Genomic DNA, 25718 nt, shown 5'->3' with positions numbered 1-25718 from the left:
GTAACATTCAAAACTACGGGTTAGGTCAAAAAGGTCTGTGTTTTAGAAATAAGTTCACCAAGGCTGTATTTATTTGATTAAAAATACAGTAAAATAGTAATAACTGTAAAATATTATTAAAAGTTACATTTTTCTATGGTAATAGATTTTAAAATCTCATTTATTTATATGATGTCAATGTTGGATTGGATTTTCAGCATCATTACTACAGGCTTCAGTGTCACATGATCCTTCAGAAATTATTCTGATAAGCTGATTTGATGCTCAATAAATATTTTTTATTATCACAGTTAAGAACATGCATAATATTTATGTGGAATCTGTGGTTTTTAAATAATTAAAAACAAATAAAAAGATCTAAAAAAAAGGATTTATTTAAAATAGATATTTTTTTATAACATTACAACTTCCTCTAAATGTAATTTAAATAGTTTTCATAATTTGATGCATTCTTGCAAAAACAAAAGTATTAATTTCATTAAAATAAAAAAAAACTGGTTAATGCACTATAACTTTTCTACTGGATCAATACTAAATGTACATTCATTTCTTATGGAAAATATATTTTTTTCATGTCAGTATTCAACTACAATGCAAAATATGTATGCAGCTTATTTGTTTAACATATTTTATACAAATCATCCCAAAATAAATGAATCAGATCAAATAATGACCCAATTACAGATTGCACAATGCATCAAAATCATAACCTAATCTAATCAAATCTTTTGCTGAACAAATATTTCCACCCCTAGTCACTACTGATAAGTCAAAAAGTACTGATTCTTTTGGTCGTTTCTGACACACAGGTAAGCAGCGTTGTTTACCACTGGCTGAAATGTTATTTTGAGATGCACTGCAACAAACTAGGTAATCTGCCTCCATTAATCACTTTATTAATTTTTCATAAACAACGGGTTCCCTGTAGACTTGTAATGGGAAAAACTAAGACTGGGTGGAAGCAAAATATGTTGGCCGATCGTGTATGAAGGGTATAAACTGACATCCACATACAGTACATGCAGCTCATTTCTGCAGTAGAACACTCTGGACAGCCAGTGGATACTGTGAGCAGTCTTTAAAGGAGACAGTTACTATACATACAAGAATATGACTCTCAAATGGGCCATAAAATACTTTTCACATCACTTCTCCCCCTGACCCAGTGGGGGAACTTACGGGCCCATAAGGCCAGTGTCTGTAAATCCCCTTCTTGATAAAAACCTGCAAACCGATCCTTAGCTTCGCACGCTGTGCTGCAGAATGAAGATGGATGTTGATGTCCCTGCACCATAGCGACACGTTCCTGTGCGGATACAGGAAAGAGAATGAGTAATAATCGTAGAGATTAATATCAATGATCCAGTGTTCCTTTTCTTGATGATTCTTGTAATTAGAACCAGCAGGGCAGAATGTAAAACAGCTGTAGCTGCTAAAACACCTGCGTCTCCAGTTTTGACGTTTTGGATCTAAAACTTTGTGAGCCTGCCGCTCGGTTATTAGTTCCTTTCTGTGCTTATTTATTTATATTCTTGCCACTAGTGGGGTAGTTGGCACCATTCTTGACTCACCCCACAGCTCTCCTGTCATAATCCTTCATAGCGCATTTTTTCCCTAGCAGAGCTGACTAATAATCACTGTGCCGCAAGGGGAAAAGAGATTGACCTTCAAAGGGATTTCTGGATTTTCTGAGGTATTAGACAATGCCGGATGCCTTTACTAAAATAACACGTTACTCAAGGACAGCAGTCAAAATATTTGTAATAGAGAGCGAAGCGAGCGCAGAGACTCAAGGGCAATAATAACGCTGGGTCATCGGATACACAGCGCACTGCAGACATTATCCGCATGTCTCTATAGGGTAAAAAGATTCATGGTTTACTGATGACAGGCTCAGCTGATGTAGGGAGCCATCCCTGCATGTTTTAAGCCAGTAGCGTGACACAGATCTCAAAGCCCACCCATGAGCGATGACATCATGTATCGGGGTAAAACAGTACTGTTGATGGAGATAGACAATGATGTTATTGTGGGCAATTTAGCTCTCTTTTCAATACATTATTATATTACAGACAGACAGACAGAGAGATAGATAGATAGATATATTTTAAAACATTTTGAAAATAATGATTAGGATGTTTACTCTGACATGATAGTTAGGATGTAAGGAAAATATGCTACTTTTTAGTTGACTGTTACACTGCATGTCATTTTAAAGGAATTCAAATTAAAATCTGAATGTAGCTCTGTTATAAAAACTTTCCTTGCTTTGATGCAGCTTCTATGTGAAGAAAAATCGTTCTGGATAAACTAACCATAATATAAGTGGCTCACAGTGCTGCAAGGGGGCTCAGAGCACCATGGAGGCGGCGGGGGTGTCCTGAACACCAACGGGTACCACATACAACTTCACAAGACTCCAGAATTGGAGTCTTCAAACAGGCGAAAAGCAGGTAGTTCAGAAACCAGTGGAGTAAATAAGATTTTGTTGAGGCCAAACAGAATAAACAAAATTACAAGAGCCAAGAAGCTTGGGGCTGGTGACTAGAGATATAAATCTTTATCTGTTCAGGCTACAGGCTAACCTCTAATTAACTGCATTTGGGGGAAATTTACAGCTGTGGATCTCCTCAGCAACAAAATCATAAATGAATCTCAGTGAAGGATCGAGGCAAGTTACAAGGACCGACCGAGATGAATGACTCCAAGGTTCTGTAGTATGTATGTGATGATCTTAATCCTGATATTTGAGTATGTTCCAGTTTATGTTCCAGGAAAGACTATCAAAAGTCTAAATCGAAGAGGGATCATTCAGAGTCCCGTTTACAATTTCAAAATGAGACGTACCAGCAGCCATACACTCAGGCCCTAGATCTATATGCAGACCTTTATAAGTAGAAAAAGCTCATTTCACTTATCTCTTACTCCCAGAGTACATTGGACACAGAATATCAAAACCCAAAGATAGACACAACCCCGACTTCTCTGTACAAACGTGCCTTGTCCTGTCTTGCCCTTACTGATAAAAGTGGGGCTGAAAATGCTGACAGAATATTAGGGGGGAAAAGATATTTTCTAAAAGCGTCCCTTGTTCTGACCTCTAAAATGAGTTTTGAGTTAAAAGACTGGTAAATCAATATGCAGCACCTCATTGGCAGAAAATATCATATGCAAGGCAGTAGCACCCAAAAGAATACCACTTCACCCAAAAAGCATGCCTTCATTTACTCATCCTCATGTCGTTCAAAACCTGTAGGATCTTCCTTCTTCTGTGGAACACAAAAGATATTTTGAATCTTTCAACAGTTTTTGTCCAGTGAAAGTCAAGAGGGTCGCAAACAGTTGGACATTGGAGCCCACTGACTTCCATTGTCCAAAACATACCTTCATGTTACAGAGAAGAAAGAATGTGAACTTCCATTGGTTGAACTATCCTTTTAACATAAATGTGGCAGAACCACTAGGTACTATAAAAAGGTAAAGGATTTCTGGAGAATATCCATGGGAATTGTAATTGAATGTAATGCATGGGGGGTGAAAACCTAAGCACCAAACAAAAGATTTATTCCACCCTCTGAGGTTTACATGCAATCCACCCTGGCTCAGAGGGTTCCCTGGCTTTGGTCCTGCATCGTCTTTCATTTCTGAGGTGTTAAACATGTCCATCTGTTTTCCCCAGGCAGAATCTACAGCGCCGTGTGAATCCCGGCGAGCACCTTGATCATCCGCAGTGGCAGTTGGTCCCAGCCGAAAAGCCCACAAGCGGACCCGGCTAATTCTCTGGTGCTGTGGCAGAGATGGATGGAGACACATGGACACATCCATCTGGTGGGACCCTCTTGCTTCACAGACCCTGCAGGTGGCTGTAAGTAAGGGTGGTCAACCTGACAACATGTCCCAGACATGGGAGAGGCCTCCTGCACGCTCTGGGCTTTAAATTACTTGTGACTGGGGTTGAGTTCAATTTCTCTCCCTGATACAGTAAATAAAACCCCAAGGATACAGGCAGTTATTTCATCCTCAAAAATAAGATAACGTCCTTCCCCAAACTACTCGAAGGCTGCTGGTTCGATTGTTTGGTCCAGGGTTCAGCTATAACAGGGTTCAGCTATATGGAACCTTCAGGGTTCCATATACTACTGTTAAAAAGTTTGGGGTCAAATTTTTTTTTCTTTTGTCAAAAAACTTGAAAAAGTCAGTTTCAGACAAAAATTAAGCAGCACATTGTTTCCCACACTAATTATAATCAGAAATGTTTCTTGATGCTGCAGCAAAATCAGAAAATTTTAATGAATTTTGAAGGCTTATGTGAACATGCTAAACACTCAGTTTTTTATTTTTATGTATTTTTTAAATCAAATAAATGTAGCCTTGAAACTATAATTAATAAAGTGCAAATATTTACAACTAAATTTAGAGCAGCAAATAGTTTTGACATTATTTTGAATAATCCCATAACAATGTGGAAAGGAATGATAGGATGAGGATTTAATGTATTGCAATTAAGTGATCTTTCACTCTGGTGATGTACCTTTAAATCTGTTTTCTAAACTTTTAAATGTGTCTTTAAAAGTCAACATTTAAATGGTTTCTTGACAAAATTGCCCTTTCTAAGGATAACAATTGTTAATTTCAATTTAGTTATTTTTATGTCCTTGCTTTAAATTTAAATTTAAAATTTAAATTTGAATTTACTTTTTAAATTCTGTTGACTTCCATTCAAATTCAGGAATTGGAATTATTCAAATTAGAATTTAAAATACTTCCTTAACTCAACTGGGAATGGCACAAAACCCTGGTAGCAAAGAAGCTAAACTTTTGACATTCCTAGTTTTCTTTTCCTCATCTAAGTAAAAAAAAACAAACAGAACTCTGCCGTCAAAAAGACTCTCATCAACACCATTATTTCTTTCCTCTTCCCAAGATCCCCAGGGATTGTGATACTCCACAGAGACCAAAAAGTATCATCACAATCTCATTAACTCATGCTTTAAGTCCAGGAATGCATGAAATCATGATGTCAAACTTCCATTGTGGATTCAACAGCACACCAAATTTGGCTACTTATTAATAACTACATTGAGTCTAGCCTGGGGCAATCCACATGTCAGTGGAACCAGGCCAAAACTAGGAACCGAGAAAGAGAGATAGTGAAAGGTAGTGAGAGAGACTTTGGAGAAGAGGAGGAGAAGCCATGAGTAAGTGAGTGGGCCCAGATGGACATCTGCTGCACTCTTGCAGGCTGAACTAATCCCTTCGGTTAGCAGTGCTCACAGGGCAAAGCCTCTCTGATGGCAGATGTCCTCTGTCCTCTGTCGCTTGCCTTTTTGCCCTCTACCAATGCAGTCACCAGTCATGACCAATGAGGCCCATTACTTAGAATAAGGCACATGTACATACATAGACTACTAAATCTGCAGGGTAGTGCTATAAAATCTGTAGGGTAGCATGGAAGCTGGGTCAAAACCAGAGGTGGCAGTGATACATAATGCTGCCTAATGTCTAAGTCTAAGCCTTACAAAGAGGGAGAACAAAATTATATTATGTTTATATAAATTATATATATATATACACACACACACACACACACACACAGTAAATGTTTTATTTTTTTTTAAACAAGCTTAACCAACAAGGCAGCAGACCTAAAATACAATAAAAACTGTAATTTTATTAAGTTTTTAATTAACAGTTTTAATATATTTCTATGTAATATATTTATAAAATATGGTTTATTCCTATGATGGCAAAGCTGAATTTTCAGCAGCATTTTAACTCTTCAGTGTCACATCCTTCAAAAAACATATTCATAGATGCTGATTTGGTGCTCAAGAATATTTTCTGTGGAAATGGGGATAGGCCTACTTTTTATCTTTGAAAACATTTTTGATAAATGTTTCTACACTCTCCTCTACACTCACATTTCAATTGACAGAAGGCATACTGTACTAGGCTAAATAAAATAATAATTTCTTTTAAAATAATAAAAACAAATCTTACTGACTGATAATATATTGAATTACTAAAATAATGTAAAAATAAACAGATATTTCACAAATATATTTTTAATTAGAATATTTTTAAATCATGAATATGTATTAATCATGTTTTTTATTATTATTAAAAGATCATTAATACACATACACACAGGCCTTTTTAACACTTTTCAATGGATTTTTGTGAAAAGACAAAAGTGTGGGTAAACTGACCACCCGAATCAACACAAGTCCCAAACATCCAGTACTTGCTAGCATTGGAGAGGCAATATAATGGACAAGGGATGATCATGAACAGTTGTTAAATGCTTATTAAGATTAATAAACATACTCCAATGAAGCATCTCCCCAGACACACTGCTTCCTGAGTAGGGTCAGACATCATACATGCTTCTTTAAAGACCCTGTGGCATGCTTACGCTTTAGCAAGCACATGACTGAGGAGAATGAAAGAGAGAGAGAGAGAGAGAGAGAGAGAGAGAGTAGATGATAAAGGACACAGCACTGAAGGCAAAAACGCAGAGAGAATGCGAGAGAGGTGGAGGTTAGAGAAAGCAAAAGACTAATGAAACTGAAACATCAGGGGTATTTGTTTCAAGGGAGAAGGAAATTAATAAGCATGAAAAATAATAATCCTCAACACTGGGCCACATGGAATGATTAAAGCACAACAGCAAACCAATTATTACAGGGGTAAGCAATGAGGTAAAGTCTTGACAAAGAAGTAAACTACTGAACTAACAGGCACGTGAGCGCACAGACCTCATCCGCCGACTGCATCTGTTCTACACCAGAGCAGGATCCAGCCAACCACTAACACACTGACTAACAAGCGCTGATGACTCAAATCACAACCCATTTATATCTAGTTAACAGTTCTACTGTAAATCAGTGCGTCATTCGCGAGCAGAGAGCGATGCTTTTTAAAAAGGAATTAAAAAGCAGTAGACAGGATGTGATATTAATATGCATTGTCTTCTTTTTTTTTTTTTCAATGAAAAAGTTCTGGGTAATTTGCGTAAGCTTCTTGTTTTGTGCAGTGTGAGACCAAAGAGCCGTTCAACTAAACCAGCTAGAAACACCACCCTGGCCAGGACAGGACTATATTACATCAACTAAAACCAGCTTAGGCTTTTAGCAGGGTTGTGAGAAAACATGATTCCATTTGCTAGATCTTTTTTTTCTCTCATTAAATTTATTAAAGGTCACATTTACCTTGTAATCCAGTCATTTCAATAGGAATTCAGTTTGTGAAAAAGCTAAACAGGCAAGTTGGTCATGCAAATTCGCTGTGTTCACCAATAGAAAGCTGCTTGGTTTGGAAGTAAAAACATAAAAACGCATAAAAATTCTTTGCATTGCTTTGAACATTTTCTGTAGATCCCACCTTATCACATGCTACAATGTTTTCCAAAACCATAGGAAAACAAAGCCAAACCCCAGATATTTTGGGTGTGGTTACCAAAAGTTTGTGAGCTGTGAGCATATATGGACAAACAAATGATAAATGAACCATCTACCTTTCGTTTGCCCTCAAAATCTCATACAAATTTTTGCTAGTGTAACCACACACTTTAACCCTATTTATTTATCCCGTATGGTTGTAGTGCTATTTTAGGTTTAACACTTTTTGCTATTGGCTGGACAGTTGCTGAAGAGAATTGGGAGACCAGCAAAAAAAATAATATGATGGTGGCGCTCTGTAAAATGGGCCCTTATACCAGCTGATTAGCTGTCGGAGAGCAGTTTTATTCAGGGGGGCATGACGAGAGCGACTCGCTCCATAAATCTATAACAGTTGTGATAATGACACTCAGACTGTGTGCACTGCTATAATCCATTAGGCTCTCTCACCATTGCAGCACCTTTCCCAGAAGCTGCTCCGGAGCTTAGCCAAACCTCAAACATCCATGAGAAAAACACAGTAACAATAAATTAAGCATTGTGGCATGCGGGCACATGCTTAAACCCCCTAATGGATCTGTGTGCCTTAGCTTGAAAAAAATAGCCAACCATCAACAGTGGATTTGTTATAAAAAGCTAAGGGTGACTGAGAGAAGATGGCTGCGAGCTGAATCATTAGTGGAGAAAGATCACATTGGGCCTCATTTACGAACGGAGAGATGTACTGTGATGACTGATGCAAATAACTGAGGCTAATTTCAAAATTCATGCATTCATTCTTGAAATTTTATGAAACAGGCTAACGACACACATTAACAGATGCCTCGTGCAACCAGCATATTAGCATCTTCCAGCATACTAACACTGGTCAAAATGGTGACTTATACTGAACAGATGTCAACAACTTCATTAAATTGATTATAAAAACCCTTCTAAAATATCTATAACATGCCTTTTTGAACAAACACTTCACAAATTGACCAGTGCATGAGTTATAGTGACCCATAGTTCTTATATAATTGACAAGTCATCACTTTGACAGACATTCCTTGCAAAAATACATCTATGCTATTACTTTTGAACATTAAATTGATCCTACATGACAAATCACAGCTTAAGAGTGATATATATATATATATATATATATATATATATATATATATATATATATATAGAAAAGATCAGACATATTTGTTCCTCAAAAAGGTTTTGGTGGCTTTATTGGGTCTGTTACTTTAGTTACTGTACATTCACTCTTAAAAAAAATAAGCATTTCTCAGTTTCTCCAGCATGGTGAAACAAATGATGGCGTTTATGAGTGTTTTCATCATTGGAAGTTGTAGAAAATGAAAACACTGACTAACGTATAATGAACACAATGATATTTGTATAAGAGCAGACAATTTTGATTCCACAATCTGAGAAAAGTAGCTGTTGAAATGGATATTTTATCAAAATTACTTTCTGTGTTAACTGTATTTGTACATACCAAAAATAACACTTAACTTTCCTCTGATAACAGATGCTCTATAAATAGACATCTGGAATCTGGCAAACATCTTATCTTGTAGAAAGTATCCAAAGCTTAATAATCCAACACCATTTGCTTCATCTTATCTTGTAGAAACCATCCAAAGCTTATTAATCCAACACCATTTGCCTGAGGCAATCTAAATCATTAAATAAAAATCCACAATTGAAAAATTACAATTGACAGGAGAAGAGGAATAGCGATGGGGAAAGAGTCAGAGAAACACAGGTTGTTTCTGCGATCGAAACCGGAAGGTCATAAAGCTTTGATAGTTCCAGTATTTACTATCACCTTAAATCATGTACAACTACAGCAAACTTTTCTATAATAATTCATGCACACACGCTGCTGTAGAGAACCATTGCCAATTCACCTGTTTTATGCTTATGAGCTTGAGGCTATTCACAGACAACTAAATCATCATTCAATGGAGGAAAATAGTACCTTAGTCGAGAGAAACAAAGCTAAAACAAGCCATTTGGAGGATAGCGTATGACCAGCAACTCTGATGCATGATGGGTAAAGTTCAGCAAAAATGGAATTGCTTACCGAGCACACCAAGCCGATAGTTCACGGTTATGACAATGACATTGCCGTAACTGGCCAAGATGCTTCCATCGAACATATTTGCTGTTCCTTCCATGTACGATCCTCCATGTATGAAAACCATGACAGGTTTGGGGCTCCCGCTTTCACGAATGTCTGGAAAAAGGAGGGTAGAAACTATTAAACGACAAATTTCTGTAGACAGCTAGAAATGTATTCAGAGCTGAGGGCTCCCATTTTGCTTAAATTGGCCACATTGGCTTTATTTTTGAGACAAGATCGTTTTTGGAAATGAGCTCGTTAATTTCCTAGGCAATACGAATGTCATGTTCCTGGTGATCAATTTTTTTTGTCTTAAGGCGCCTGTCAGTAATAAAATGTGGGCATTAAAATGGGCATTTTAATTTCCAAAGTAATGCTTTGAATTAACTAAGATTTTGAAAGATGACTATGAAACAAGGTGGACAAACTTAAAGTATGAGGGCCTCATCTGTGCTCTCAGAATGGGATCCACCTGCCGCTTCACCTCATCTTCTCAGATCCCATATTTCTCTTAGCAATAAAAATAGCACACTTTTTAAATTTCCATACATTGCTTAGGCAAAGTAATCCACTTTGGGAAAATGGTCTCTGTCCGAGAGGGAGGTATTTTCAAAACACAAATGTGATGCAGATGATAACTTTCGTCTTGCTTGAGGGAGAGTGCCATTTCATCATGGTTGCAAAGCCTTCACATAAATCTCAGTTATTTTATTAGGCATGCAGGGACCTGCTTCTGGGAGGTCTCATAACAAGCAGAAAAAAAAACTAATGAAAAAAAATAATAATTTTTTAAGACCCTAAACAAGGCCACCTCTTGTGTGCACACAATAGTTTTTTTTTAAGCCATCATTTGTTTTCACTTCTCATTTCAGTTAACTGTTTTTTTGTCTCTTTTTCTTGTGAAATGCTTCAAGTGAGATTTGCAAACATTGGAACTTCTGTATCAGGTGATTTAATGTCTCATCGTCTTCTCATCTCATCTCATCTCATCTCATCCCTTGCTGTTCCGTCTCTTTTCCTTTTCCAAAATGCTCAATGCAAAACACATATAATGGGTTTGTCATCCTCGTCTTGTCTCATCTTGTCCCTTATGGTCTCATTTTGTCTCTCCTGGGCCCACTCTGTCCCATCTCTTCTGTTCTTCTCTTCCAGAATACTTCAAGTGAGATTTGCACACAGTACAGTATTTCTTCTTCATCAGTCAACGTAATTTCTTGTCTCTTTCCGTGTCCTCTGACCTTGTCCTGCCCCTGGTCCTTAAATGTTAAAAGTGAGATTCAACCCTTACCCCCATTGTGTCCCATCACAATTTTAGCCTCTCTAAAAGGGCTCACAGTGAGATTGCCAAAAATGATTATTCTTTATTAGGCAACATGATGTCTCATGTCATCTCATCTTCCTTTGTCCCTTACTGCCCCATCTTGTCTCTTCTTTCCAAATGCTCAAAGTGAGATTTCCACAGTGTTCTTCAGATTCAAGTGACCAATTTTTTTTCTAATCTCTTTTCTTTTCTCGTCCCATCTCCTCTTGTCTCACCTCCTCTGCCCATCTCTTCTCCGCTTCATCAAAAATTAAATGTCTCATCTTCTCCATTTTGGCCTCATCTCAATCATTTTTATGTCTTTTCTTTTCTTGCAAAAATGTTAGGCATAATATTTTCTCACAACAATTTTTCTTCATCAGGCAACATAATGTCTCGACTTGTCTCACCGAGTCTTGTCCCATCCCATCTCTTTTGTTTTCCTCTTGTAAAATATAGATTTGTACTCAATGATTCTTCTTCATCAGATCATCTAATGTCTCTTCTCATTTCTCGTCTCATCATATTCCTTTCCATATTTTCTTTTCCCAGAAATGTTGTGGCTTTGTATGAAAAAGTGCTTTATTAAGCTCTGATCATGCATAGAAAAGATCATAAGTTTCATATATAATTCCATGGCTTTTTTAAATGAAGTATTAATTAGGTTTTAATATCTTACATTCATTTTGATGAATGAACTGAATTACTCATAAACCTCAGAAGAATGTAAACTAGCCCAGTGAGTCTATCAGAGTCCAGGAGGAGGAAATGACAGGACATGATACCTCAGAAGCATGAATACTACATTGATCCCAGTCATCTTTTCAGAGTGACAGAAATACTCCCAATCTGCAGGCCAGAGTTCACGTGTGCATGCGCACACCGGTCTGTTTGTATTCTTCTAAGTCTTTTTTAAATGTCATAAGTCAACAGTAAGTCCAGTGTACCATGGCCTTTCTCCAAAACGTCACTTCTAAATGATAATGTGACTGGAGTTTTTCTGTCACTGATGAAATACAACTGACTATGCCCTGACTTACAAATGCTAAGCTGTTTTGAAAATGGTAAGGTCAGTAGAGACCCATATGTGCATATTGTCCATTCAAAGGGTTTTTTAAAACATATCTTTTTTTGTCCATAATATTAAAGTCAATGGGGTCCAATGTTGTTTTCCACTTCCACTGAATGGACAAAAAACAGTTAAAACCTTCTTCAAATGATCAAATGATGTGTTCGCAGACAAAAGAGAGTCACAAGAATTTGGATTTTTTTTTTCTTTTGTGTAACCCAATTCTTTGGACTTTCAATCTGGCACAATCAAAGACCACATACTTACATTGTCTCTCGGGCCTACTGCCACAGATTACTTAAAAAAGTCAATAAACGTTGTACCCTTCATACTAAAGCGCCAGATTAATGAACGTGTCAAGAGTGGCTATTGATTTTGGTGATAGTTTGCTTTAGTAAATCTCCAGCAAATAGTCATATCTGGAGAATCCCTTGGCATTTGAAGTTGTTATATATGATTGATGATCCAAGGATATGGTCCTTATGCAGCTTTTATATTGAAAACAAAAATGTAAACTAATTAGAATATATATTAATATCTGTGAGTGGGCCACTGATGTGATCAAGCCAATTACTGGATCTATGAAATAAAATCAGAGGAGTTGTTCGGTGAGAACTGTCGCCGATGCCACGGCAGTGTGAAGTAATAAGGTAGCGTTATGTCTACATAATTACTGTGCGCTATATGTCTCCTCTCAGCCCTATCAGCTGCAGCTGTCTAAGAGCCAAACAGCAGCTCTTTTCCACTTAGCAAAAAGCGCACGCAGATAGGCCTCAGGAATTTAAATAAACGTGTTTACTTAAATGTTTAGCTCGTTCGGCTACATAAATTCACTCATAAATTGGATTAAAAAGCGTTACTGAAGCACTTTCAAGCGAAACTTGAAAACTGTGGTAATTTAGGTCAAGCTGTTTCTAGTAGTGCTGTCAAACGATTAATCGCGATTAATCGCATCCAAAGTTCCAAAGTTTTTGTTTACATAATATACAGTACGTGTGTGTACTGTGTTTTTTATTATGTATATATAAATACACACACATACAGTATATATTTTGAAAAATATTTACATGTTTATATTTACATTCATAAAGTATATATTATATATAAATATATTTAATACATAAAATATTTTCCTGAAATATACTATACATGCATGTGTGCGTATTTATATATACATAATAAATATACACAGTACACACATATATATTATGTAAACAGAAACTTATTTTGGATGCAATTAATCACGATTAATCATTCAACAGCATTAGTTTCTAGGTATGTCAAAAGAAAGGATTTTGCATGTTAAACTACTGTCTGATTCGGAAATCACCTGCTTTTCGACAAGATAAGAGTTCATGACAAGCAGACTTTGTCAGTTTAAAGTGACCTTTGAGTATTTTGACACTGCGTTTACTTTTCTGTTTAAAGTTCTTTAGTAAATGTTTCAGTTACGTTAACATAAGTACAACGTTACATAAGTAAATTATGTAAAGTAGCAACGCCACAAAGATTTTACTTACTAGCAAATCCACAGCTACGTTTCATGTTAACACTGGTAGTCTTTTCCAGAACCGTGTAGGTTTCTGAAAAAACAAGCTAGCGCAATAAGTATTTTAGTAAACAAGCTAGTGAACAAAACAAACGATGTAGTGCAGCAAAATGCTAAATGCGTTGTGTTGTGCATGAAGCTTTACAGCAGAGCTGTATCGTAGCATTCAAAAGTAATTCATTGATTAAAATTGTATAGCAAAATATTTAGTTGAATGATGTGGTTCGGGATTAGATTTTTTTTTTTTTTTCATTAAATTTTTCAACTATTTCATATATAGTTTCATATATGTTTATATTTAGAGTAAATCTGTTCAATTATCTGTCCAAGCTCAATGCTGTGACTTTATTTGTTTATTCATTCATTCAAAAAAGTAAAGTAGTTTCTGTTACTTTCTTACTACAGTACAAAACATTGAGTAACTAGCCAGATATGTTTTCAAAATAGCTTCCCAACTCCCAGCGATGTACATGAACCAAGGAAGGCCCGGGCCAAAAGTTGGTGTTGTTTAGGCAAATCCTTGAAAACGAGAAGCTGGAACAGGTGATCACTGAAGACGTGTTAAAAGATCCACAGTAGATCTGAAAAAGCACGTTGCAGTCATTGGGAAGTTCCTGTTTTTTTAAGGACTTTGTAGCCACTGTAGCTTGATGTACAACATACACTTGATGGGCAGCTGTGAGTGTCCTGAAGGTAATTCAGACCAGGACTCTGAAGATGCTGAAGTTTGCGGCTGATGATGGCGATGAGTGTTTTCCCAGTACTGTATAACGTCGGGCCGGCTTAAGAGGATTACTCTGTCGTTTTCAAGAGAGTTCATGTGAGATACTCTGTGGGATCCTTACTGTATATTTGTGTTGCTGTAATCTTTTGATGTGCAGATCAAAGCAAGCAGGCACTTTCCTGGTTTTAGCCTCCTCTAATTGGTTCTTATTTCATTTGATTATACAGGAGACACTATTCACAGGGTTTCTTTTCTGACATGAACACGAAAAGAAATGCTTTTATCACATACAGTCACTCAAGGATTATTATCATTAGATTCTGTACCTCTTTTACAGTCTACAGCCCAGGCATTTAATCGATGTGTTAATTTGTTGTGCATCTCTATAGATTTCTGCACAAGCACTAAACATCAGGCATTAAAAGTCGTCTCAAAGGATGGACAGTAATGACTACTGATGCACAGTCTGATGGAAATGCAGATGTGGCATTTTGGATTCCAGGAACATACAATGTCGCATAGGAAATTTTTGCAGTGGGCTTCTGGTTGAATTTTGGAAAATTATCAATCTGGGATTTTTTTTTTTTTTTTTTTTTAAACAAGGGGATTACCTCAGAATATATATATATATTTTAAAAAGGCAGAAGGGTTGAAAAATCATGCAAAAAAGTGTTAAGAATTACTATTAGGAACATTAGTTTGTTTATTTGCTTGTTTTCGGTTTGTTTAGGTGAGATGCAACATATAAAATTAAAAGGAAATGATACTAAAAAATATTCAAGCAAAATCCTATGAAGGGGTTATTAACAATTATGTGTATCTGGAATGACGGGAGACAGGTCACATCAAGCAAAAACGACAAAACACATCCAGCAAAAAACGAGCAAGAAAAAAAATCTCCACTCTCAAAAAAGGACAAGAAATTTAAAAAAAACAAAGAAGAAAAAACCGGAGGGTTCCTTGTCATGCATATCAGTTTGGCATCAAAAAAAAATACCTTCATCCTCAGCACCGTCATTATCAGCTAAATCATCATTCTGTTTCTTTGAAAGAGGACCTAGGATCAAGAATGGAAAAGATGGAGCAGAGAGAAAATACAAGAGCAAACAAGCCTTCAAAAAGTGCTTCAAAGACACAAAGAACTCGCATTGAAATCCTTGGCTTTAAAAACGACTGCGCATTTAACCAAAAGAAAGAAAGAAAATCAGAAGGGAAGATCTAAGCTAAGAATATGAACTAAATAAATATGTTCAGATGTTTACAAACTTGTAAGACAGAAAATAAACTTCTTATTGCCTTACTGATTCATGTAACAGTACAAAATAAGATTTTCATTTCAAGTCAAAAAAATTTCTCGCCCGATTATCAAGGGGACCAATGCAGTTTTTTTCACAGGGTTAACTAATCAATTTTAACATGTTTCTCTTTTTGCGATAATGCACAGCATCTTCCAAACGCATTCAACAGCCAAAGCAGTGCGTTGTTATTTTACACCTGTAGTTCATTTTACAGATAATACCTGATTTATTAAAGGAAACACCCAATTATGAAAAGACTATGTTTGCCAGTATAAACAAGAATCTATATGATCATCGGTTGCTTTTTAGTCTGCAAAATAATGCAGAGAGGCACAGCAGAAATAACAACGCAAGTCAGAGGCCGGTGAAGATTAATACTGTTTTCTTGCTTATTGTTTTCAGTGATATAGTTTCTGACTCAAGAATGCAGGAAACACTCACACACGCAGACATACAACAAACACAGATGAACTCGTGCATGCAGGAAGCCAACACCAAGCCAAAGATCTCGGTACACATCCAGGGGTGTGTATAGTGTGTGTGTGTGTGTGTGTGTGTGTGAGAGAGAGAGAGCGAGAGAGAGAGAGAGAGGGGCAGGAGGACTAGGGGATGAAGCAGCTCTCTCAGCCAAAAGTCAATCTGTCCATTTAATCAGACAGCTGGGGCCAAAACTCATGACCCACACATTCTAATGGACCACACAGGGGAATGGAGAGGGCCGTGCGCTGCATTGCGTCCATTTTATTTTGGTGAAGCTCTGTGTTTCCTGGTCTGGGCCAAAACCTTTGTAACTCCAAAAATAGGTTGAAATTACAGCTGCTGTTTTGAATAAAAACATTGTTAATATTTAAGGCTGTTCCTCTCAGATTTTCTCTGAAAAAGAAACAAACATTGTGCATTTGCATATAAAAACAGGTTAAACACAACAGATAAATATTCAGTGCAATGGATCCAGTCAATCAATGCCCTGCGTGCACAAAAATAAATGGAGAAAGTGTGTGTGGCGGGGGGAGGTAAAACATTTGATTAGATTAAAAGTACATTCATTGTCATCACAGAAAGCTAATACAAATCGCTTGCAAATTGATTTGCATTTAAACAAAATACTGGGTCAAATTCAGTAACAAACAGATGATAAATGATGTTTGTGTGTGTGTGTGTGTGTGTGTACACAAATTCATTCATGTGTTTCATTTATTTGTTTAATAAATTATACCTAAAGTAAGTTCAAATAATAATAATAACACTTTCACTGAAGTTGACCCAGTGGCATAAAATAGAAATCCTTTTAAATGTTTTAAATCACACTAATCAGCCCTGCAAAGAAAAAAATAATTTAATAAATAGCAAGTCCAGACCAAGAATTGACTAAATCCTTATCAGAAAACACAACTACCACAAACAAGCTTGCACAATAACATCAACTATAATGAAAATGACCTCAATAACCCTGTCTTGAAGCCTCATAGTTCTGTGGCTTATTACACAGACCGATCTTTATCAGTAGATAATTGTTTTGAGAGCAGTCTTCATTATACAGGGTGGAGAATTTGAGCGCCACCTAGACTCCAGCTGACACGAGGGCCAGGGGTGAATGGAGCAAGCAGACAGGCAAAGGCAGAGATCAGGCCTGAGCGAGGCATGGCTTAGAGTTAATCTTGCCATCAGTCCAAAACATGTTTGCGAAGACTGACTTTCTCTGGATCTCAAAATGTCACAATGGAAACTCAGTGTTTCCATCCGATGTGTAAAAAATGGTCAAAATAGGACTCTACAGAATATTATCAACAATAAAATGCATTTTATTTACTAGATATACAGTACATGTTCTCCTATGACTGTGACACACAAAGCCAACACGTCAGTAAGCACAGTTTAAGCGGTGTGTTACACACCATTGGCACTAGTTGGACCCTGTCGGTGGCTTTTTGGCCGATTGAGCATGTTGAATCTGTGTCAGGTGGTTAGTAAGAGAGCTCACTCTGATTGGCTATTCAGCTTAGCGAACCAGTGCATGAGACGGAAAACGAAAGCTAACAAACGATGAAGTCAAGAGGGCACTCGCATACTGCTCTTCTAAGGGGGCATTTATACAACGGTTTTACATAAAATTTTACACTTTTAATGTATCTTGGCTGTTCATTTATGTTTTAGGGGCCTGATAACGCACTTTCGAAAACAGGTTTCAAAGCTTTTGAAAATGATACAGTTATTGTATATATTATCTGTGTAAACTACAAAAAACTTGAATTGCTGAAAAATGGCATGTATTACATGTTCAGTCATATGTGTGTGTGTGTGTGTGTGTAGGCACGTAGAGTTTCTTTAATGCAACCTTTTTAGTCATTTTTGCGGATCTGTATTAACAGGGATCATTTCGACCACTTTGTCATCTGTATGTGAAACATTTCAAAAACACATAGGAAAACTTCAATTTTAAACACATCGTTTTCAGGTAAATGTACCCTAATTTTACATCTTTGTCTTACCTGAGCATTTCAATATGTAAAAATATTAATAAAAATTATATATATATATATGTTATATTAATTTTGTTTTTAAATTCTTTTACAAATAATGTTTAAATAATAATTTCATTAGTAGTAGTAGTAGTATTGCATATATTTATGTTACAGTTTCTTCAAGTTAAACTGAACTTTTATTTTGATGGGTTGCTTTAGGTTTCTGTTTGTATAGTTTTTCCAAAAATAAACTGTAAAATGCTAATAAAGTGACTCTCATAGCAGTTCTAGAGATCATGTTCATGTGTTCATGTACTCAGATATTGAGACGGCAGAGGCTAAAAACACCACTGGTGTCACACACACTTCTGCACCATTCATTCACACAGTGACATGCAGAACATGCAGAATTTCTATTTAAATAGTGTTTTGGGTGCTTAATATTCACAGACACTAGTCCATATAGCATTTTGGTTTAAGTATACTGACATACCTTTGATTTATTTAAAACAAAAATGGCACAATTTGTAGTTTAGGTTTAGGCTTTGAACAACAAATACAGACTATCGCCACCTGCTGGTATAGACAGTCAATTCCTCTCAAGCAGGCACAGAACGCAAATGTTAGTTCACTGTTGGCTGTGTAAAAGCACAACTTTTTGGCCCAGATGCAGGTGAAGTGAGATAAGTCGGTGTTAGTTATTTTACATCGGTTTGGTGTGTCACAGTTTTTATGGGAGAAAAAGAAGCTTTAAGCAAATGTTTTTGGCTTTGGTTCCTCATAAAACAGAATCCACATACAAAGTGTTTTGGGCCAAATTAATTTCTGAAATTTGAATACTTCAGGTTAGAGGTTTAGAGCACGGAGCAACGGAGGAACACCAAGAGAGCGGATTTCCACAAATGTGCACTTATGTTTCCTGAATAAGAGTTTAAAAGCAAAGTTTATCTGCATGTTTTAAAACATAATCAACTCACCATGTAAAAGCCCTTCTCATTCTGTAATAGCAGGATGTCTGTGTTTATATCTCATCAACTCAATCCATTATGAGCCAAGCTTTTATTTAGACCACACATGCATCTGTTCTCTTGAAGCCTGGAAATGTTTTAAGGCGGCAAAGGGCAATTATTCCCTTCACCAGCCTGTCACTACATCCCTGAGATGGGTCACGGCCCCCGCCAGAACCCTCTGTGTGACCTCTACAGCTGGGTTTACCTCAGCCCGTCTCTTTCTTTCTCTCTCCGCCAGGTTTCAGTCTGCTGATCAAAGGCAGCAGGGTTCACCACAAATCCACTGCGTGACCACAGCTACTGCAAGCCAATCGTGTGTCCAGTAAGAAGCGACACGCACACAAGCAGACTCCACAATCATGCGCTCTTTCACTGTCATAACACGCTAGATTGATTTATCATCGTTCAGCTGCCTCTGACTTGCTGGCTCTGCCTACAAAAGCATTTCCATATCCATCCTTATGCCTGCATCGATTGCTATTCACCTCTGACTGATAAACTGCTACTTCATGGCCGGCCACTGTTTAATGCAGTGCTCCGGTAGGATACACCCGACCGCCGGGACTCCAGGATGCTGACTGAGTAATCGATCCTCAGAGGTGGACTGAGTTGAGATTGAGCTCATTGACATCTCGGAGCAAGCCCTCAAGTCCCACCCCCCACCCCTCCAGATGCTCCTCTGAGGGTCAATGCTCATTAAGGAGCCATAAGGAGTATCAGCAGTATCACCGGCATCTGACGAGATGGTCTCCATGTCGATTACAGTGTAAATGTTACACGAAAAGATGACTAAAAAGCATTTTAGTATCATGAGTTTTGACTGTGCCCTGCATGGCAGAACGCAATAAGCTCTGATGAGTGTAATCACACACTTGGCCAAGATCTTAGGAAGATGTATGTGTGCTCTGCTGGGAACACATTTGACTTTATGAGCCTGGGTAATTTACCCACTGAAAGGCCTAGAAAAGATATGTTTTATTGTTGGTGTTTTTTTTTGTTTTTTTTTTCACAGATAAATTACAGCAGGAAAATACCTGTGAGGAAGTCACTATCACCTAAAATACACTGATTTAGACAGAAAAGCAGTGCAATTTTTTATGTTTAAATGGGAGTGGATCTCAAACAAACATGTTTTATTTAAATGTTCTCCCCAAAATCAAAAGATGAATAAATAAATGAATAAAATAGACTGATGACTATATATTTCCATTTTTATATAAAACAAAGCCTAGCCTACATATACTACACAGTCTAATATACTATACCGTAAGGACACTTCTCCTTTTCTCACTCATGAAAATAAAATATATTTATGTTATAAATATGTGCTTATTTGTCATGCACAAAAAACAATTACTTTACTATTGCTTTTCTATATGTTACTATTCTTATTGTAAATAAGTACTGAATGCATGTAATTTTTAAGAAAGAAAAAAATGACATACTATGACATACTACTAAACTAAAGTTTTGTGAGATTCACTCACAGACGTGTGGAACGAAAGTCTCTCAACTTAAAACACACTGTCCACTGACAGAAACACTTTCAAAAACTAGAGTAAACAAACATGCTAGACAAGCCATCCTGCTTTGCTGTTCTTCCCTAAGTTGTTGTTTCGATGCTTTTGGTTGTGCCTGCTATTGATGTCATGAAACACAAGCACTTAGATCTAGATTTGTTTTTATTTCTCATCTGTTTTTCTGTAGCACAGACAGACAGAAGAGCAAGCTGAGAACTCTCTCAAAGGAAAACATCCTCTAGCCACACTTGGGGATGTATACCAGGGCAGAGAGTGATATGAGTGCTTTCCCCGATCCCTGCCTAGTACAAGGATTCTCACAAATCCTGGCTAAACAAGCCCTAGGCTAGAAAACATGCATCATGTAGCTAAAAGCTTTAGCAGCCCTCCCATATACTTAAGAGAGAGGAAAAAGAAAGATCAGTTGGTCAGAAGGCATTAGACACTTTAGGGTAGTCAACGCTTTGTACCACTACTATATTATATTAAAATTAACCTCAGCCTATGCCACCTGTCACTCTAAAACCTACAGTATAACGTTACATAAAGTCAGTCATGTCTTAGTGTTCTTTAGAGTATTAGATAGAACAGAATGGCTCTGTTCCAATGCATAGTGGGTTGTTTGACTGCATGCTCTCAGTGGATTTCAATATGTTGCTCAAAACTTTAATCAACACACAAACAAAAAGATACAATTGGGTGTAGCAGTGCATTTCTAATTAGATGGAAACACATTCAATCAACATGTTTCAGCAGTCAGGATACATTTACAATCGACATTTCCCTAGGAATAAACATTTAATTCTGGGTTTGCCTTCTGCAAATGAAAATGTCTTAGACGTTGGCCAAAACAGTATCTTATGAGGTACCATTCGACCATTTTCTAGTGTTTGGCAGAGCAAATACTACACGGACCACGACACTGTTATAGATCTGCACCATGTAATCGTACACAGGGTCAGTCCCTCTGGAGCAACCTGGTGTAAAACGCCACGATCAAGGATGATGGATTTCAACCTGCAACCTTACCAGCCTGTATTTTTAAAGGATTGCTTCACTTCCAGAATACAAACTTCCTGATCATTTACTCACCCCCATGTCATCCAAGATGTTCATGTCTTTCTTTATTCAGTCGAAAATAAATTCAATTCAAGGTTTTTCTCCATATAGTGAACTTCAATGGGAGCCAACGGATTAAAGGTCAAAACTGCAGTTTCAATGTTATATTGCATTTATTTTCTGCTATTGCTTGTAATTTGGTTATCTGTAGAAAATGTTTTTAGCACTGACCCCATAGTAGCAGCCCAAAAAAGTATCAAATCAAGTATCAAATCAAACATTTTAACAACTTTATTTTATTATTTGTATATGTATAATTTTTTTCTACAACTGAATTACCCTCTTTGGTGTTGTTTCCTAATGCGGATTTACATTATTTGCTAAGAAATAGTTTGCGGTAATGATAGCTGTTTGCGTAGCTTCTCAGTGAACTAAGCCTCTGGTAATACATTACTTTAGTATCACCATTACTAAGCTTACAACAAATCTTTTGCTCTTAATTTGAAAATATTTTTTTACATTTATACGTTGACATGATGTTTAATGACCCCAACAAATTCTATAGTCCCAATTAACCAGAAACTGACATCTTTCAGACAAGTAAAAGCTTAAAAAAAGGTGTCTTTTTTTTAAGTTTAAAATATCTCGTGCCTGTGTTAATGTAAGAAGATTAAACCAGAATTGGTAAAATTTAAATTTGCAGCACTCTATTGGTGCTAGTGGTTTGACTGAGCATCCCAAAGGAAGGATTTACTAGCATAGGTTAAAATGTGTCATATATATATATATTAAAAATAATAAATAATATATATTATAAAGGGATTATAATTATAATTTATATAAACAACACTCATCTGACAAATACCCAACTAAAGCCAAGTGTGCATTACATTTCCTCAAATGGATGCAAAGTGTCTAAATTCTGATTCCTCTAGTGTCCTACAGACTCCTCTTTACTCCCTGATGGGTATCTGGCTGATTACGAGCTTTGTCATCTCTCCAAGTTGACTGTTATGACTTTGACAACTTCTAATGAAATCTTTCCTCACAAATGTTACCTGCCCTTAAGTCCTGTCACTCTCCCTCTCTCTAATGAGCAGCACCTCACAATTTGAGACCGCAATGACGTTTTAGTCCCTGCGATTTTCCCCTCTGCTCTCAGCGGGGGCCTTCGGAGAAAATCCTCCCACGCTCACGGCCTGGATATTGATATTTCCGTCAGGAGTTTCAGCTCATTGTGACCAAGTGGCCACACTTTTTTTTTTTTTCATGTTGAAGGGAACAAATGTTCACATGGGTTTCTTGTGAACAGGAATGTAATCCGCCCACTTTGTACTGTATTTCAGTGTCTAGGAGGGGGGAGGCATCATTCATGATACAGTGTTATTGAAGGCTAGAATTATTTTTTGATAACGGATTGATCTTTGATGCTGCTTTTTCTTGTCTTTGAAAACAGTGTGAAAGAAACAGGGGAAAATGGGGGAAGTGTGAAGACTGTCAACATCCTGCTGTCATGTAGAACAGCGTCGTTGTGTGACTGGGGTGGATGCTCGTTTGACACGGCCGCCACATGGGAAGTCGATGCCTGCGAGCCTGACAGTGCCTGCTAGAAACACGACAATTCCTCACAGAGAAACCCCGCTTCGCATCTGCTACCACTACAATATAAGCCGTCAGTGTAGATGGATGGGTGAATAAACAGTGCAGAAACACAACATCGCTTTTAGGAGATTTGCTTTGTTTATTCACTTTTGTCATTATTCCCACAAGTAGACTGCAAAATAAGGCTTAGGTTTTTTTGTTTGTTTTTGTTGGATATAGTCTGTGAAATGAGGTGCTTTAACGTCATAAAATGATGACTGCCAACTCTAAAATATTAATGTTCTGTTTTCTATTTTTGTATTAGAGCAACCTTGTCACAAAAATGGGGGGGGGGGGGTTCTGACAATTAATGTTAAATAATAATCCAAATTATTTAAATTTATGGTCACACTTTATTTTTAGGTCCAATTCTCACCATTAACAAACCATTAACTATGACTTTTGCCTCAAACTCCTAATTTGCTGCTTATTATTAGTTAGTAATGTAGTTAAGTTTAGGTAGTTTAGCTATTGGAGATGACTTAGGGTATAGAATATGGTCATGCACAATGTGTGCTTTATAAGCACTAATAAACATAAAATATGCACAAGAAGCATGCTATACTACGTGTTACCATATTTATTTATAAAATATATTTTTTTATAAATACACAAAACAGCATGATGTATAGGCTTGCAAACTTCTATATTAGGGTTTTGTTAAATAAAACAATAAAAAAATGACAAATAAGCATTAACTGAATTCAAAATGCGTTTACATATATTTAGCTCTTTGCAAATGTTAACTTTTGGATCCCTAACTGTCCCATCAAGCCTGGAAGTTCATGAGGGTTCGCCACTGGGCTCCTTTAAACTTGCACATATGTATCTTAGAAAATGTGTGCTTTGTATAACATAACATACAAGTAATGAGTTTCACAAGCTTTAGAACAAAGGTGAAATGCATCACAATATCTTTGGCCTGTTGTGGGACACTTAAGATTTAATTTGAGCTTAATTTTTTCACAATTTCTAACATAGCTCCAGGAGTTGTGGATTATGCATAGAATCCATTGAAAGTAGCAATACGAGTTTCAAACACAGTAATCTGTCTTTCAGGCGAGAGAGGTTACAAAAAAAAAACTAGCCTCCGGGTGAATTTGGTGAAAAGGGGGATAAAGTAATAAAATATAATCATCCGGAATTAATTCATATCATCATAGGTCCAGCGAGTCAGAAAAAGTGACCTAGAGTCAACATGGAGAGCGGAGAGGGGGAAAAGGTGGCACAATTTGATTAAGGGTATTCAGATATACCCTTGACACTCGCTCCAGAGGATTGTGGGTGAAAAAAAAGAAAGCTTGAAGGCCTCTTCTATGGAAGAGCTCGATGGCATTAAAGTTATTATTCATTCTGTGAGCGCGCACAGATTGAACACTAACACAGTCATAATCAAGTTTTTGAGACGGTTTGAAGCAAGTTTGCCACTGAAAAACAAATGATCTGTTCCTACAGTAAAATGTCAGTCATCACAGAATCATTTATGACTGCATGGTCAAAGATCTCAACAGTGCTATATTACTAAATCAGATTTTAGTTGTCCTGCAGTATGCCGTATTCCTCCTACAGACCTCAATACAGCAAAATGAATTGCTTTCTTTTGCTGTCTGGATGTTAACAGTGGGATTCATCTGATGCATAATAGATGGTCATCTTCAGGTTTCGCCTGCTTGCTTTCTTTCTTTTTTCTTTCCCTCACACCCCTTAGAGTCTAGTCACTTTAGCTATCTTGCACTTTCTTTCTAGCAGGGGGCAAATGATTCCTGATTCGCAATAGTACATGCTGCATTTCAGCCGGCACAGATTTTCATGTTTCATAGAGTGGGAGGAGGAATAGGAGAGAAAAAGGGAAGCAGCGAAATGGGTTGTTTTCATTCTGTTGGTCATTATGGTTCCACCTTTAAGGGGTCATTCTAAAACACTTTAAGAGAAAAAAGCTAAATGTGGCTTAATGTACTAAAACAATTACAGAGGATAACTTCATTTCCCTTAAACATTACTTTGAGCGAAGGCATTTCTTATTTTAAGCACTTTAACATTAAAGCCCATTATACTGTAGCTAAACATAGCAGAATTGTTCTCAAACTTAAGGATAAACTTAACTCAAATTAAATTGTATATTGTATATGACAACTTCGTTATTTTGGCCATAATTTTGTAATGACACCTACTACATTCTGTCATCTGATTTATACTTTTTGGCAAGAAAAAGTGTGAATAATAAATTATGTTTACATGCATTTCATGTAAGTAGTCTGCCATACTGTATTCGTCTTACTTTTTGGCCATGTAAATTGCACTAAATTGCACATTTTTGTTAAGTTTGGGCCTCTGATTAAAACTGAGGTGTTTCCTTTTTTCTCCTCAAGTATAAGCTCCAAAGTTTCATATTATATCAGCCATAAAATTTAGATTTCTCAAATATGATACTGAACAAAAAAACACATGTACATAATGTCATTCATTTAGGGTTAAAGTATACCTGCATGTCTTGTTTTTATTTTTATTTGTATAGAATCGAATGATATCTAGACAATATTCATTCAAAAAGATGCAAAAAACTATTT

The 25718-nt window shown here is 36.8% G+C and overlaps 1 protein-coding gene across 5 annotated transcripts in view; it reads right to left on the bottom strand.

Moving 5' to 3' along the window:
• The window catches only part of LOC132126048 (neuroligin-1-like), a 284712-nt gene that overhangs the window by 106961 nt on the left and 152033 nt on the right, over positions 1 to 25718 (bottom strand). For 4 of the 5 annotated variants that reach the window (XM_059537039.1, XM_059537043.1, XM_059537042.1 and 1 more), the window contains 2 exons: positions 15159 to 15218; positions 9481 to 9633 (listed from right to left, as the gene is read on the bottom strand). In XM_059537039.1, the coding sequence (XP_059393022.1) occupies positions 9481 to 9633; positions 15159 to 15218 (213 nt within the window). The remainder of the gene's footprint in view (positions 1 to 9480; positions 9634 to 15158; positions 15219 to 25718) is intronic. The other variant, XM_059537044.1, reaches the window with a different exon arrangement.

The sequence above is a fragment of the Carassius carassius genome, chromosome 44, assembly GCF_963082965.1.
Source record: "Carassius carassius chromosome 44, fCarCar2.1, whole genome shotgun sequence".
Lineage (NCBI taxonomy): Eukaryota > Metazoa > Chordata > Actinopteri > Cypriniformes > Cyprinidae > Carassius > Carassius carassius.
This window is presented reverse-complemented; position numbering and strand designations above follow the sequence as displayed.